The sequence below is a fragment of the Ursus maritimus genome, unplaced genomic scaffold (assembly GCF_017311325.1).
Source record: "Ursus maritimus isolate PB19 unplaced genomic scaffold, ASM1731132v1 scaffold_13, whole genome shotgun sequence".
Lineage (NCBI taxonomy): Eukaryota > Metazoa > Chordata > Mammalia > Carnivora > Ursidae > Ursus > Ursus maritimus.
Window position 1 is genome coordinate 37,340,675 of NW_024423675.1, and position 16,278 is coordinate 37,356,952.

Consider the following 16,278-nt stretch of genomic DNA (forward strand, 5'->3'; position numbering starts at 1 on the left):
TTTAACAATATCTAATTAACAATATTCTTCAGTCCATGAGCATGGAATATCTTTCCATTTGTGTCATCAGTGCCTTACAGTTTTTAGAGTGCAGGTCTTTTACCTCCTCAGTTAAGTTTATTCCTAGATACTTTATTCTTTTTGGTTTAGTTGTAAATGGAATTGTTTTCTAAATTCTCTTTATGCTACTTTTTTATTAGTATATAGAAATGCAATCAATCTCTGGGTATTAATTATATATCCTGTAATTTTACTAAACTCATCTCTTCTAATAATTTTTTGGTGGAGTCTTTAAGGTTTTTCTATGTGTGGTATCTGATTTGCAAGTAGTGACAATTTAACAGTTTAACTTCTTCCTTACCAATTTGGACACCTTTTATTTCTTGTCTGATTGCTGTGGCTAGGATTTTCAGTACTATGCTGAATAAAAGTAAGAGTGGACATCCTGGTCTTGTTCCTGATCTTAGAGAAACGCTCAGTTTTTCACCATTGTGTATAATGTTAGCTCTTGGTTTTTCATACATGGCCTTTATTATGTTGAGGTATATTCCCCCTAAATTCACCTTGTTAAGAGTTTTTATTAACAGTTGTTAAATTTTATCAAATGTTTTTTCTGCATCTATTGAGAGAATTATATTTTTATTCTCCATTGTGTTAAATGTAGTACATGTTGGGGGGCGCCTGGGTGGTGCAGTCATTAAGCGTCTGCCTTCAGCTCAGGGCGTGATCCCAGAGTCCTGGGATCGAGCCCCACATCAGGCTCCTCTGCTGGGAGTCTGCTTCTTCCTCTCCCACTCCCCCTGCTTGTGTTCCCTCTCTCGCTGGCTGTCTCTGTCAATTTTTAAAAAATGTAGTATATGTTGAATTTTGAATGTTGAACCATTCTTGCATCCCCAGAGTAAGTCCTACTTGATTGTATTTTTAATATATTGTGGAATATTGTTTGTTAATATTTTGTTGAGGATTTTTTGCTTTTATGTTCATCAGAGATACTGGCCTGTAGTTCTCTTGTTTTTTTGTTTGTTTTGTGGTATCTTTGTCTGGTTTAGGTACCAAGGTAATGCTGGCCTCCTAGAATGTATTTGAAAACTTCCCTTCCTCTTCTACAGAAGAATAGGTATTAACTCTTCTTTAAATGTTTGGTAGAATTCACCTGTAAAGCCACCTGGTCTAAGACTTTGTTGGTAGTTTTTGATTACACATTCAATTTTGTTACTAACAATTGATCTCTCCAGATTTTCTATTTCTTCTTAATTCAGTTTTGGAAGATTGTCCAGTTTGTTGGCATATAATTTTTCATAGTAGTCTCTTATAATCCTTTGTATTTCTGTGGTATCCATTCTCTTTCATTTCTGATTTTATTTGGGTCCTCTTTTTTTCATGATGAGTCCAGCTTAAGGTTTATCAGTTTTGTTTATCTTTTCAAAGAACCAGCTCTTGGATCTTTTCTGTTGATTTCTGCTTAGATCATTATTATTTACTTTCTTCTATTCACATTTGTTCTTATTCTTTTTCTAGTTCCTTTATGTGTAAGGTTAGATTGTTTACTTGAGGTAGGCTTATAAGTTGGTATAAATTTCCCTCTTAGAACTGATTTCGCTGTGTCCATTGTGTTTTCATGTTCATTTCTTCAGTGACCCATTGGTTGTTCAGTAGCATGCTGTTTAGCATCCACATATTTGTATTTCTTCCAGTTTTTTTCTTGTGACTGCTTTCTACCATGAGACAAGAAAAGATGCATGTGATGTCAGTCTTCTTCAGTCATATTTTGTGGCCTAACATGTGATCTATCCTGGAGAACATTTCATTTGCACTTAAAAGAAAGAATGTGTATTCCATTGTTTTGAGATGGAATGTTCTGTATATATTTGTTATGTCCATCTGGTCTAGTGTGTCATTCAAAGACACTATTTCCCCATTTATTTTCATCCTGATGTATTTGTTGATGTAAGTAGGGTATTAAAGTCTCCTACTATTATTGTATTGCTGTCAATTTCTCCTTTTATGTCAATATCTGCTTTAGGTACTGTGATGTTGGGTGCATAGATATTTACAATTGTTATATTCTTTTGCTGGGTTGATCACTTACCATCGTGCAACGCCTTTCTTTGTCTCCTGTTAGTCTTTGTTTTAAAGTCTATTTTGTCTAATATAGATACTGCTGCCCTGGCTTTTTTTCTCTTCCATTAGCACTGCATGGCTGTTTCCATCCCTTCACTTTCAGTCTCTAAGTGTCTCTAGGTCTGAAGTGAGTGTCTTGTATATAGCAGATAGATGGGTCTTTTTTTTTTTTTTATCCATTCTACCACTCTATGTCTTTTAATTGGAGCATTTAGATCATTTATATTTAATGCAATTATTGTTAAGTATGTACTTAATACCATTTTGTTAATTGCTTTCTCATTGTTTTTGTAGTTCTCTCTTCTTTTGCTCTCTTTGTGATTGATGACTCTTTGTAGTGTCATGGCTGGCTTGCTTTCTTTTCTGTGTATGTTTGTTTGGGGTTACCGTGAGGTTCAAAGTGCATAGCAGTCTATATTGATCACCAAACACATTCTAAAAGAACATATTTACTCCTATTTATGCCTATGTTGTCATATTTTACATCTTTTTATTCAGTTTTCTTACATCTAATTATGGCCTTACCCATTTAAAGAAGTCCATTTAACATTTCTTGTAAGGCCATTTCAGTGGTGATGAATTCCTTTATCTCTCCTTCAATTCTGAATGATAATCCTGCTGGGGAGAGTATTACTCTTTATTTTTCTTTCCACACTTTGAATATATCTTGCTACTGTCTTCTGGCCTGCAAAATTTCCATTAAAAAATCAACAGATAGATATACTCATGGGGTTTCACTAGTACATAACTTTGCTTCTCTCCTGGTCCTCTTAAAAATTCTCTCTTCATCTTTAATCTTTGGCATTTTAATTATTGTTTAGAACTATCTGTGCTTCTAGAACCTGGAAGTCTATTTCCCCAAAATGTTGTCTAAAAGATCCCTTAACCTACCCTCATTTTTTAAAAATTCTTTTTTGTTTTTGCTATTCAGCTTGGGTGCTTTCCATTACCATCTTCCAGATTACTGAGCGTTCTTCTGCATCTGTTAATCTACTGTTGGTCCCTCTAATGTATTTTTCTTTTCAGTTATTCTTCAAAACTGATTTGGTCCTTTTTATATTTTCTCTTTGTTGAAGTTTTCACAGTTCTTCCACTCTTCTCTCCAGTCCAGTGAGTATCTGTACAATCATTATTTAAAACTCTTTATTAGGCATATCACTTATCTCTGTTTCATTTAGTTTAGTTCTTTTTCTGAAATTTTGTCTTGTTCTTTTGTTTGGAATGTATTTCTCTGTCTCCCCATTTTGCTTGACTTTCTGTGCTTTGGAACAGCTACTTCTCCTAAATTATACGGAGTGGTTTTATGTATGGTCATCCCCTGTGCAGACTGTGTGTGCTTGGTGACTCTGGCTGGCTGGCATGGGCTGGGGGTCACAGGGCACTCTGTGCTGGAGCTAAACTGGGCATGTGCTGGGGTGATCCTGAGACTCTCTGCACAGAGGGTACTCTGACAGGACAGCTGAAGCTGAAGTGTGTACAATCCAGGGCTCTCCAGGCAGAGGATGTCCTGGTGGAACAGCTGGAATTGAGTCAGGCATCAGTCAGGAGATCTTGGAGTGCTCGGAGCCAGAGTTGCCCTAGCATGCCATCTGGAGCTGAGGTAGTGCAGGCCTGGAGTGTTCCAACGTGCTTGGCTCCTGTGTCACCTTGGTATGATGACTGAAGCTAGAGGGAGCACTGACCAGGGGTGTCCCAGTGTGTACCACCCTGGAGTCACCTTGGTGGGACAGCTGGTGTGAGCTAGGAGCCTGGGGCTTCCTAAGGCAATAGGCCAGCAAGGGCGCCTGGACTCTGCTGTGGTCCATGCTATCAAGGTAGATAAGGAACATAAATCATGGCTCTCACCAGTCCATCTGACCCAGAGAGTTCCAGCAGCCCCCCTGCCATTTGGCAGGGTTCTGGGGCTGAACCTTTTATGCACTAGTTGCTCTTTTTCTGTCAGAGGAATCTGCTCTCAGTCCCATCCCTCCCCATCATTGTTCATAGTGTTGGGGGCGGAGTTTCCCTTCCTTACCTTGTCTCTTGCCAATCTCTTTATCTTTTGTTGTGCTAGTCAGTCAGCCTTCGATTTTTCTTCAGAAGGAATTGCTTTATAAATAGATATAGATTCGGTGTATCCGTGGAGGTGAGTTCAGGATCTTCCTACATCATCTTGGACGAGAACCAGCATAAGGGACTAATTAAAAGTTATGATATTCACATGGAGCACATAGTTCTGCCAAACTAGTGGTCCCATTAGCGACACAGTGTACAGTATTTAGAATATCAGAACAATCTAGATACAGGCTAGATGCATCCTAGTTGAGAAGCACAACACAGGATTTTCTGCACCCATTGCGTGGAGCCCAGGGTGATAGTACAGATCCAGGTAATTTGGGAGCTCCCTTAAGACAACTGGCCCATGATTATAAGCACAGAACATCCCCACAAATGGCAAAGTTCTGATAAAACCTGATTTTTTTTTCCGACCTGAATATTTAGGTGACCTACAGCATTGACGGCTGCATCAGGAATTTCCAGATGGCAGAGGCCCCTGCTGATCTTGAACAGCCAACCTCCAGCTTCCATGTTGGAACATGTTTTGCTAATGCTCAGAAAGGAACATATTTTGATGGAACAGGTTTTGCCAAAGCAGGTGAGGCACTCCCATGTTCTTCCTGTTGAATATTAACTAGGTACAAATATTAACTTCTCGCTTGTATGGGAAAATAAAAGTCCTGATTTCTTAAGTTAGTATACTTCACTTAAACCAGAAATACAAATGTATAGAAGTAATAAAAAATGTCAAAGATTAATGTATCTGATTCTGAGGCAAACTAATAGAAAAAATAGAGTAAAAGGCTATTTGTTTGGAGAGTTTATTTCATCTCCTTCCCTAGAGATCAATAACAAATTTAATTCTACAAGAAGGTCCATGTGTTTATACACGTAATTTACTGTCTACTTTTCTGAAGATGAGATAGCATTTTTCTTTTTTCAGTTCCTTGTAAGGCTTCATGTCATGATCTCCCACCCAATACACACATACTGGTGCCCATTTCTCAATGATGATGATGACTGGTACTTCTCCTTGACTTTAAAGATCTGCCCCTTCTAGTGAACATTTCCAGAGCAGGTCTGGATTACTGAAAGTAAATGTATAATTTGGAGAAAAAATATGAAATAACTTCTATATAATAATGAAAAAAGACATTAACATACTTTAGGATAGACTATTCAGTCCTAGGGTTACCATAGATACTTGCATTTGTTTTTTAGAAAAGAATTAATGCGCACATAATATATAGAAGTTATCATGGGAAACAGAAGTGAATAGGGTGTCGTTCCTTCCTTCAAAAATATACTATCAATAGGTAAGAAAGAATTGGTGTGTTCAGAAATCACAAGAAGTAAAAATATTTAAAACTATGAAAGACATACAAGCAAGGTTCTGTGGATATTTAGAAGAAAAATTAACTTTGGTTGGGGAAATCGGGAATTGACATTTGAGCTAGGATTCTCACATGCAAAGGTTTCAGAGATGGAGGGGCAGGGCCCTCGAACAAAGTGTAAGTAAGTGGGAAATTTCACCTATTGCAGAGGCAGAAAACAAACAATAAAAAAGTTCTGGGAGGAACTTACACGCTAGGAGGGAAGGCAACCAAGAAAATAAGCAGTAACTACAAAGTGTGTTATATGATACAATGGTGGAAGTATGGGCCATAAGAGAGTCTGGAACTTATTTTAATTGACTAATGTCTGAACTGAAATCTAAACCATTGTGTTGTACAAATTTGAATTAATTCCTAAACTCTAATCCGTAATTTAAAAAAAAAAAATCTTCATTTTACAGTTGGTGGATTCAAAGTGGGATTGGACCTTCTTGTAGAATTTGAATTCCGCACAACCAGAACCACTGGAGTTCTTATGGGAATCAGCAGTCAGAAAATGGATGGAATGGGTATTGAAATGATTGATGAAAAGGTGAGTGTCAGTTTTCTAAATATTTCTGATTTCCTCATGATCGCATTGTTCATATGTAAGAACGTCTATTGTGAAGCCTTACTGTATTCTTTGTTGGGAGAAACTAGAGTGTATCTTTTCATCCTTCTAGATTATCTCCAACGTGTGTTTCCAACATACATACTCTGTAGACCAGTGTAAACTTTAAATGTGCTAATTCTACAGTTAGCCAATTGTGTCAAGAAATAATGGGCCAAATGGTTTTAGATCTCAAGCTTTTACTGTGTTGCTAAAAGTACACTGATAGTCTCCTCTTAATGAATACACTATATGTAAAACTATAGATTCCAGTGGAAAAAAGAGGAGGGGGCCTGGATTGTCTAAAATCAGTCTTTGTCTCTTCTCACACAGTAAGCTCTTCTCAGAAGTCAAGGTGGCCAGCTGACATATCAGTTTCTCAGTGTTTACTTAAAAGCATCCTGATACCATTTCAAAAAAAGTGCAGATTTATTCTAAATTTAGATTAGTATAATTTGCTTACAATGAATAAGCTAATTCTAAACACCTCTCCAGTCCCTGTCTGCCTGTGAACAGCATCCTGCAACGAAATTACCTGTGTATAAACACTGAACTACAGGCAGCAGGGAAAGAGGTAGGCAAAGCAAGAAGTTACCCAATTTTTCTATCTGGCTCTTAAGTAGGAATCATACTTCATCTCTGGTCATATTTCCGCTCATACAGTGTTGTGGCCTCCCAAGAAGAAAGACCACATAGTAACCTCAAATATGCTTTCTGTTGCCTCCTCTCTCCCTCCTGTCTTCAAACCATCATCAAAGGCAATAAAGCAAAAAGATCCAGGAGGACAGAGGCAAAAAAGGAGAAACAGAAAAGCAACAGTTAATGGTTTTGACAGATTTTCAAACACGTTCACTACATCTTGTTGGAGTAAGCTTCGTTTCATCACCTGCTTATAACCACTGTTACTATCAGTTTGCTGGGGTATCAAGTTCAATACAATGCATGTGTATTTTCACCAAGTCCTGCTATTACAAACTCCCCCCAATATAGTAAAATCTTAATCTTTACATCACCATTTAGTTTACAAACTTTTCACCTATTGCAGTTTGTCATCTTCTTTTTAAAACCCGTCTTTTCTTTTACCTTGTCAAATGTGTTGCCAGACTGTTTTTAATGTTTCAATATGTTTCTTTCCTTCATCAGCTTCAAAAGAATTCTGTCATCTCAAATTTCAAGGACTGTGCCATGTTACTGAAAACAGATTTTTCTTATTTAGACATGAACTTCCAATCTGAGTTTTCATTGTTAAGAATTTAACTGGCCTCCTGGCTCAAAGTCTTTGGCACCATGACCTGAAGCCTGCCCAAGAAAGTAATTGATGTTATTCTCAATCCTGCATATAAAATGGAATCCGTGAAGGAAAAAAGCATACATACAATTAAAGCATCAAAAGCTTACATTTTAAATAACCAATAATCCTCTAAAATGAATTTGTAAATCGAATCATTCTAAATATCTTTTAAGAAATTTTATAAGGTTCACTAAGAACTTTCACACTCTGTAAAGATCTACGGTAGGACTTATCTCTGTGCATATGAAGTTTGGTTGTTTTTTGTCAGCTAGTCTCAAATTCCAGGTCACATTTTCTGAAAGCAGAATTATTATGAGTCTCACACATCTTGCCTGTTGCTCCCAACAATGTGCAGAAGCAAAGAACATACTTTTTGTATTTTAATTTCTGTCAACATTTTAAAATTTTTTAAAAAGCCCCAGATACATTCATTTCTCACTATTCCAGCTAATGACTCTTCTAGAAACATAACAGTTTTTGCTATGTGAACCATCATGATACCTTTCTAATGAAACCGTCTGCGACTGTTCAATTTCCTGCTTTCTAGCTAATGTTTCACGTGGACAATGGCGCCGGCCGATTCACTGCGGTCTATGATGCTGGGACCCCAGGGCAGTTGTGTGACAGACAGTGGCATAAAGTCACAGCCAACAAGATCAGACAGCGCATTGAGCTGACAGTAGACGGGCATCAGGTGGAAGCCCAGAGCCCAAACCAAGCATCTACATCAGCTGATACAAATGACCCTGTGTTTGTTGGTGGTTTCCCGGGTGAGCCTTATCTACTCCAGCAAGAATTTCTTTGCTGTTGGTGGATTTAAAATATTTATATTTCTGTAAATATGGTCAAGAATGTGTGCTTAAGTATACTTCCTAGCTTTAGAATCTACTCCCATAAATAACACCTTACCTGAAATTTCCAGTGTGTGAAATGAGCATATTACTTATAGAAACCACATGGGACTGAACTTTAGCCCCCAAAGTTTCATTCATGGGGAGATGGGGGCTAGAGGAAATGAATTTGGCTTATAAAAGATATGAGGCATTTAACAGCAATGAAGGCCAGAGTTGGTGTTCTTTCTGATTTTTTGAAAATTAATATACCAGAAGAATCATAAAATGTAATGGAACTTATTTCCTCAAGTTCTGGAAATCATTGGGTTAAACAAGCTAATTTCCCCCTTAGGTTATTATAGAGTTTATATTACAAAGAAACCCAAGCAATAAATCTGCATTCAAAATCCCTGTCCAGCACGTTAAGTACAGCATGTAAACCATAGAGTTACCTGAAGTGCCCATAAACGAGAGCGCCCAACTTGATGAGAAATAACCCAACTGCCTCTTTATAAATACTGTAATAACACGCTTTCAGCATTTTGGCAAGAGAAACTGCCATTCCCATTTATGTAAAGCTTCTCTGCTTAACAAAACAAGCAAAACATATATTCAGCAGTGGTTAATGGAGGAAAAGACATAGGAGCAACGGGGACCAATTCACAGCTCCTTTTTACAACGTTGCTTCTAAGTTAGAAAAGAACCTACTTCTGCTTCAATCAGGATAACCCTCAAAAATACTATGAAGGAGATAATGTATTTATTTCTCCACTCACGGTCTGTGAAATGGGATCCTAGTTAGCACCTACAAGGCCTGCTGAAAGAATGGAGTGTCTCCTTAACAACAACAACAAAAATTTGTGTGAGTTTTCAACCAACTTAACCTTTGGGGATGTATTTTTAAAAAAGTAATAAAGTCACCATTAAAAGCCCATGTCCTAATTCAGTAAAGTATTTGATCAATTGAATTCTTTCATTAAATTCCATAATGTATCACAGCTATAAATTTGTTCATTGCAAACCAAACTGCTATCTTAAAATGTATAATTCTACAGGTCTCCAGATTTCAGAATACATAACTATAGAAATGCTGTAAGTTTAACTGTTAGGAAAGCTAAGAACAAAATCACTAACTTTACTTAAAACAGCCTTCCAATTTAACGTGAAGCTAACAAACAGCTGACTTTAAAACATTCCCTTAAAAAAACTTTCAGGGAAGATGGACTCTGAGCCCACCTTGTCTGTCTCACAGACACAACTAGATAACATGCCACATTGAAGAGGGTAGGAAGGGCACAGATGCAGTGAGGTGTAAAGGAACACAGGCCATTGGCAGAAGTGAGAGAGGAGAGAAATAGACTATCACACTGGGGAGTCTGCATGGGGAAGACAAATCCCTGTAACACCTGGCTTTGAAAACTAGAGAGGCCAAATTTTGTCAGTTCTTACCACCACCAGCAGGACTTAAAGCCTGGAATGTCAAAAATCAGCAGACTTGACTCTGGGAGAGCCAGAAGGAGGATAAGAAACTGATTCCCCACCCATAAAGAGAGAGCACAACAAACAGCCTGTGGAGAAAAAGCAGAGAAGCAGCAATTTTAAAAACACCTGGGGCTAGTGGAGGGAGTTTTTTTACTGTCCTGGAGAGACAGAGATTGCTAGGAGACTCCTCCAGGAACAAAGTAGCCAGCAGGTGCCATTTCCCTCCCCTGTCTCCCAGCACAAACACACAGCCACCTGCAGGAACCAGTGCCGTCCCAACATTCATTACCTAACTTGCTTACACCAAGCCCCACACCCTCCAGCCTGGCTCACTTCAGTCCTGGCCCAGTGGCTTCCCTACCTCTGAAGACCAGCACAAACCTTGCCAACACTGCATTTTCCAACCTCATGCTTTGCAGGGCCTCCATGCCAACAGCAGTGGCCAGTCACCTCCCACAGAGGGCATGCGCACCTTGTTAACACTGTGCCTCCTGCTCATGTGCATTTTGCAAATTGGCCTGGTCTCAGCAGCAGAGGCACATTCCCTCTGGCAGGTGACCAGCTCTACCTTGGTAAAAGTGCATACACACCCACTACTTTCAAGAGCAAGAGACTTAGCTGACTTTACTAACACACAGAAACAGATACAGACAAAACAAGGAGACAGAGGAAAATGTCCCAAATGAAAGAACAGGACAAAATTACAGCAAGAAACCTAAGTGAAATATAGATAATATGCTTGATAGAGAATTTAAAGTAATGATCTTTACTCACCGGACTTGAGCAAAGAGTGGAGAACATCAATGAGACCCTTAACAAAGAAAGAAAAAGAACCAATCAGACATGAAAAACACAGTAATTGAAATTAAAAGTACCCTACATGGAATAAAGAGCAGATTAGAAGCAGCAGAAGAACACATCAGTGACCTGGAGGACAGAGTAATGGAAAGTAATCAACCTGAGCAGGTGAGGGAAAAAAATTTATACATATTGAGAATAGACTTAGAGAACTCAGTGACTCCATCAAGTGTAATGACATTCACATTATAGGGATCTCAGAAGAACAGAGAAAAAAAGGGGGCATAACATTTATTTGAAGAAATAAGAGCTGAAAACTTCCCAAAGCTGGGGAAGGAAACAGAAATTCAGATCCAGGAGGCACAAAGATCCCCAACAAAATCAACCCAAGGAGTCCACATCAAAACACATAGTGATAAAAAGAGAAATTTAAAAGAAGCATGAGAAAAGAAAATAGTTACATACAAGGGAAATCCCATAAAGCTATCAGCAGATTTTTCAGCAGGAACTTTGCAAGCCAGGAGATAGGAATAATATATTCAAAATGCTAAAAGGAAAGAAATCTTCATCTAAGAATATCCTATCCAGTAAGACTATTATTCAGAATAGGAGAAAGAAAGAGTTTCCCAAATAAAAGTTAAAGGAGTTCATGATCACAAAACCAGCCCTCCAAGAAATGTTAAATGAGACTTTTTGAGTGGAAGTAAGAGTAAGAAAAGTAGGAAGAACAAAGCAGTAAAAATAAGTATATCTGTAAAAATCACTTAAGGGACTCACAAAATAAAAGGATGTAAAGTATGACACCATATACCTAAAATGTGGGGAGGAAAGGAGTAAAAAATGAGTTTAAACTTAAGTGACCATCAATTTAATATAGACTGCCATATGCAGAAGATGTTATATACAAACCTGTGGTAACCAGACCAAAAACCAGTAATAGATACGCAAAATATAAAAAGATAGGAATCCAAGTATATTACTAAAGAAAACCAACTGAGAAGAGAGCAAGGGGAAAAATGAACAAAGAAGATCTGCAAAAACAATCACAAAACAAATAACAAAAGAGCAATAAATACATACCTATCAATAATTACTTTGAATGTAAATGGACTAAATGCTCCAATCAAAAGACATCAGGTGACAGGATGGATAAAAAAAACAAGACCCATCTATATGTTGCCTACAAGAAACTCATCTGAGACCTAAAGTCACCTGCAGATCAAACGTGAGGGGATGGAGAAATATTTATCATGCAAATGGATGTGAAAGGAAAGCCAGGGTAGCAATACTTTTATCAGACAAAATAAACTTTAAAACAAAGACTGTAACAAGAGAAAAGAAGGATACTATATGATACAAAAGGAACAATCCAACAAGAAGATATAACAATGGTAAATATTTATGCACCTAAATACTTTAAAAAGTTAATAACAAATGTAAAGGAACTAATTGATAATAATGCAATACCAGTGGGGGACCCTAACACTCCACCTACATCAATGGACAGGTCATCTAAGTAGAAAATCAACAAAGAAAGAGTGGCTTTGAATGACATAACGGACCAGATGGATTTAACAGATATATTCAAAACATTCCATTCAAGAACAGCAAGATACACATTCTTTTCAAGTGTACATGGAACATTCTCAAGAATAGATCACATTTTAGGCCACAAAGCAAGTATCAACAAATTTAAAAAGATCCCAGTCATACCATGCATCTTTTCTGACCAAAATGCACTGAAACTAGAAATCAACCAGAAGAAAAAGTCTGGAAAGACCACAAATACATGGAGGTTTAATAACATGCTACTAAATAATGAATGGGTCAACTAAGAAATCAAAAAATAAATGGAGACAAATGAAAATGAAAACACAATTGTCCAGAATATTTGGGAGGCAGCAAAGGTGGTCCTAAGAAAGAAGTATATAGCAATACAGGCCTATCTCAAGAATCAAGAAAAATCTCAAACAAAATAACCTTCCACCTAAAGGAACTAGAAAAAGAATAAACCTAAAACCAGCAGAAAAGAAGTGATAAAAAAAAAAAATAGAAACTTAAAAAAAATCGATCCGTGAAACCAGGAGCTGGTTCTTTGAAAAGATAACAAAATTGATAAACCTCTTGTCAGATTAAAAAAAAAAAAGACTCAAAATCAGAAATGAAAGGAAAAATAACAACTTAAAATCCTTGCTATCTCTGTGGTGTAAGAGAATATTATGAAAAACTGTATGCCAACAAATTGGACAACCTAGAGGAAATGGATAAATTCTTAGAAACATATAACCTCCCAAAACTGAGTCAGGAAGAAATAGAAAATTTGAACAGACCGATTACTGGAATGAAATCGAATCAGTAATCAAAAAGCTCCCAAAAAACAAAAGTCCATGACCAGATGGCTTCACAGGTGAATTCTACCAAACATTTAAAGAAGTGTTAATGCCTGTTCTAACACATCAAACTATTCCAAAAACATAGAAGAGGAAGGAAAACTTCCAGATTCATTCTATGAGGCCAGGATTACCAAAACCAGAGTAAGACTCTATCAAAAAAGAGAACTACAGGCCAATATCTCTGATGAAAATAGATGCAAAAATCCTTAACAAAATACTAGGAAACTGAATCCAACAATACATTTAAAAAATCACCACAAGTAGGGTTTATTCCTGGGACGCAAGGTTGATTTAATAACCACAAATCAATCAGTATAATATATCACATCAACAAGAGAAAGGATAAAAAACATAGAATCATTTCAATAGGTGCAGAAAAGGCATTTGACAGATTACAACATCCATTCATGATAAAAGCCTCAACAAAGTAGGTTTAGAGGGAACATACCTCAACACAATAAAAGCCATATATGAAAAACCCACAGCTAACATCATACTCAATGGTGAAAAACTGAGAGCTTTCCACCTAGATCAAAAACAAGAATGTCCATTCTCACCACTTTTATTCAACATGGGACTAGAAGTCCTAGCCATAGCAATCAGGTAAGATAAAAGGAATGAAAGCAATCCAAATTGGTAAGGAAGAAGTAAAAATTTCACTATTTGCAGATGACATGATACCTATATATAGAAAACCCTGAACTCCACCAAAAAACTACTTGAACTAATAGGGAATTCAGTAAGGTCACAATACAAAATCAATGTACAGAAATCTTTTACATTTCTATACACTAATAATGAAGTGGCCGAAAGAGAAAGAGGAAAACAACCCCATTTACAATTGCACAAAAAATAAAATACCTAAGAATAAATTTAACCAAAGAGGTGAAAGAACCTATGCTCTGAAAACTATAAAACATGAATGAAAGACATTGAAAATGACACAAATGTGAAGACATTCCATGCTCATGGATTAGAAGAACAAATATTGTTAAAATGTCCATACTACCCAAAGCAGTCTTCAGATTTAATGCAATCCCTATCAAAAGGCCAACTGCATTTTTCACAGAACTCAAACAATCCTAAAATTTACATGAAATTACAAAAGATTCCAAATAGCCAAAGCAATCTTGAAAAAGAAACACAAAGCTGGAGGTATCACAATTTCAGATTTCAAGTTATATTACAAAGTTGTAGTAATCAAAACAATATGCTACTGGCACAAAAATAGACCCACTGATCAATGGAACAGAATAGAAAGCCTAGAAACAAACCTACCTTTTTATGGCCAATATTAATTTATGGCCATTAATTTAACAAAGGAAGCCAAAATATGAGTGGGATAAAGACAGTCTCTTCAACAAATGGTGTTGGAAAAACTGGGCAGCCACATGCAAAAGAATGAAACTGGATCACTTTCTTACACCATACACACACACACAGCCTCAAAATCAATTAAAGACCTCAATGTAAGACCTGAAACCATAAAATCCTAAAAGACAGCACAAGCAGTAATTTCTCTGACACCAGTCATAACAACATTTTTCTAGATGTGTCTCCTAAGGCAAGGGAAACAACAGCAAAAATAAACTATTGGTACTACACCAAAATAAAAAGCTCTGCACAGCAAAGGAAACAACCAACAAAACTAAAAGACAACCTACTGAGTGGGAGAAGATATTTACAAATGGCATATCCAATAAGGGGTTAGTATCTAAAATATATAAAGAACTGATAGAACTCAACACCCAAAAAACAAATAATCCAATAAAAAATGGGCTGAAGACATGAATATACACTTCTTCAAAGAAGACATGGCCAACAGACACATGAAAAGATGCTCAGTATTATTCATCACTGGGGAAATGAAAATCAAAACCACAATGAAATATTACCTCACACTCTCAGAATGGCTAAAATCCAAAAACACAACAATAAGTGTTGGCAAAGATGTGGCGTTTAGAACCCTCATGCACTTTTGGTGGGAAAGCAAACTGGTGTAGCTGCTGTGAAAGGCAGTATGGAGGTTCTTCAAAAAATTAAAAATAGAACGACCCTACCATCCAATAATCACGCTACTGGGTGTATACCCACAGGATATGAAAACACTAATTTGAAGGAATATTTGCACCCTTATGTTTATTGCAGCATTATTTACAGTAGCCAAATTTGGGAAGCAGCCCAAGTATCCATCAGTAGATGAATGGATTAAGAAGATGTTGTGTGTGTATATAGATATATATATGTGTGTGTATATGCATGTATATACACACAATGGAATATTACTCAGCCATTAAAAAAGAATGAAATCCTGCCATTTGCAGCAACATGGCTAGATCTAGATAGTATTAGGCTAAACGAAACAAGCCAGAGAAAGACCACCATATGATTTCACTCATATGTGGAATTTAAGAAACAAAACAAATGCACAAAGGGGGGAAAAGAGACAAATCAAAAAAGAAAAATGCAGATTCTTAACTATAGAGAACAAATGATTATCAGAGAGGCTGTGGGTGGGGGGATGGGTGAACCAGATGAACAGGATTAAGAGTGTACTTACCTTGATGAGCACTGAGTTATATATGGGATTCTTTGAATCACTAGGTTGTACACCTGAAAATAACATAACACTGTAACTACACTAGAATTAAAAAATACCTTTAATATAGCAGTTGCATTTTAAAACTGAGCCCTTTTTGCTTTGTTTTTCAGATGGCCTCAACCAGTTTGGTCTGACAACCAACATTAGGTTTCGAGGTTGCATTCGATCTCTGAGGCTCACCAAAGGCACAGGCAAGCCACTGGAGGTCAATTTTGCCAAGGCCCTGGAGCTATGGGGTGTTCAACCTGTATCATGCCCAGCCAACTAATACAAATAAGTTTAACTCCACGAAAGGTCCTTCAAGTGTATCAAGTAAAACAAATATACCTTACCTAGATATGTTATTAAAACTAATCTGTGCATGTATATTAAATTCTTTCTGTACTCGGACGGTGCTAAGTCAGATCTCAGACTGAATTTAAATTCAAGTTTTCTCAAGTCCATAAATATTAAACCAATTATTTCATTCTAAATAATTGTTTCGTGTGATTTTAAAGATGAAAGACAACTGACATAAATTAATAAATTTACAACATGCCTTGGAGTCATCTCAAGAAGAGCTCAGATGGTATTTGTGAAGGCAACTTTTTTGTTTGTTTTTACTCCTATTAATACTTTTATCATCCTTTTCCACGTATGTCAGCCTTGGCTTGCTGTGCAGGCCACTGAAAACAACAGTGGATTTGGTATGTTTGGGAGGAAATCAGCTCCTTTACTCCCTATGTTTGAGAAGGCATT

The 16,278-nt window shown here is 36.9% G+C and overlaps 1 protein-coding gene across 1 annotated transcript in view; it reads left to right on the forward strand.

Moving 5' to 3' along the window:
- The window catches only part of LAMA2 (laminin subunit alpha 2), a 601,373-nt gene extending 585,479 nt beyond the window's left edge, over positions 1 to 15,894 (forward strand). The window contains exons 62-65 of the mRNA XM_040627485.1: positions 4,603 to 4,756; positions 5,954 to 6,084; positions 7,980 to 8,202; positions 15,651 to 15,894. Coding sequence (XP_040483419.1) covers positions 4,603 to 4,756; positions 5,954 to 6,084; positions 7,980 to 8,202; positions 15,651 to 15,808 — 666 coding nt within the window. The 3' untranslated portion in view covers positions 15,809 to 15,894. The remainder of the gene's footprint in view (positions 1 to 4,602; positions 4,757 to 5,953; positions 6,085 to 7,979; positions 8,203 to 15,650) is intronic.
- The last annotated feature ends 384 nt before the right edge of the window (positions 15,895 to 16,278 follow it).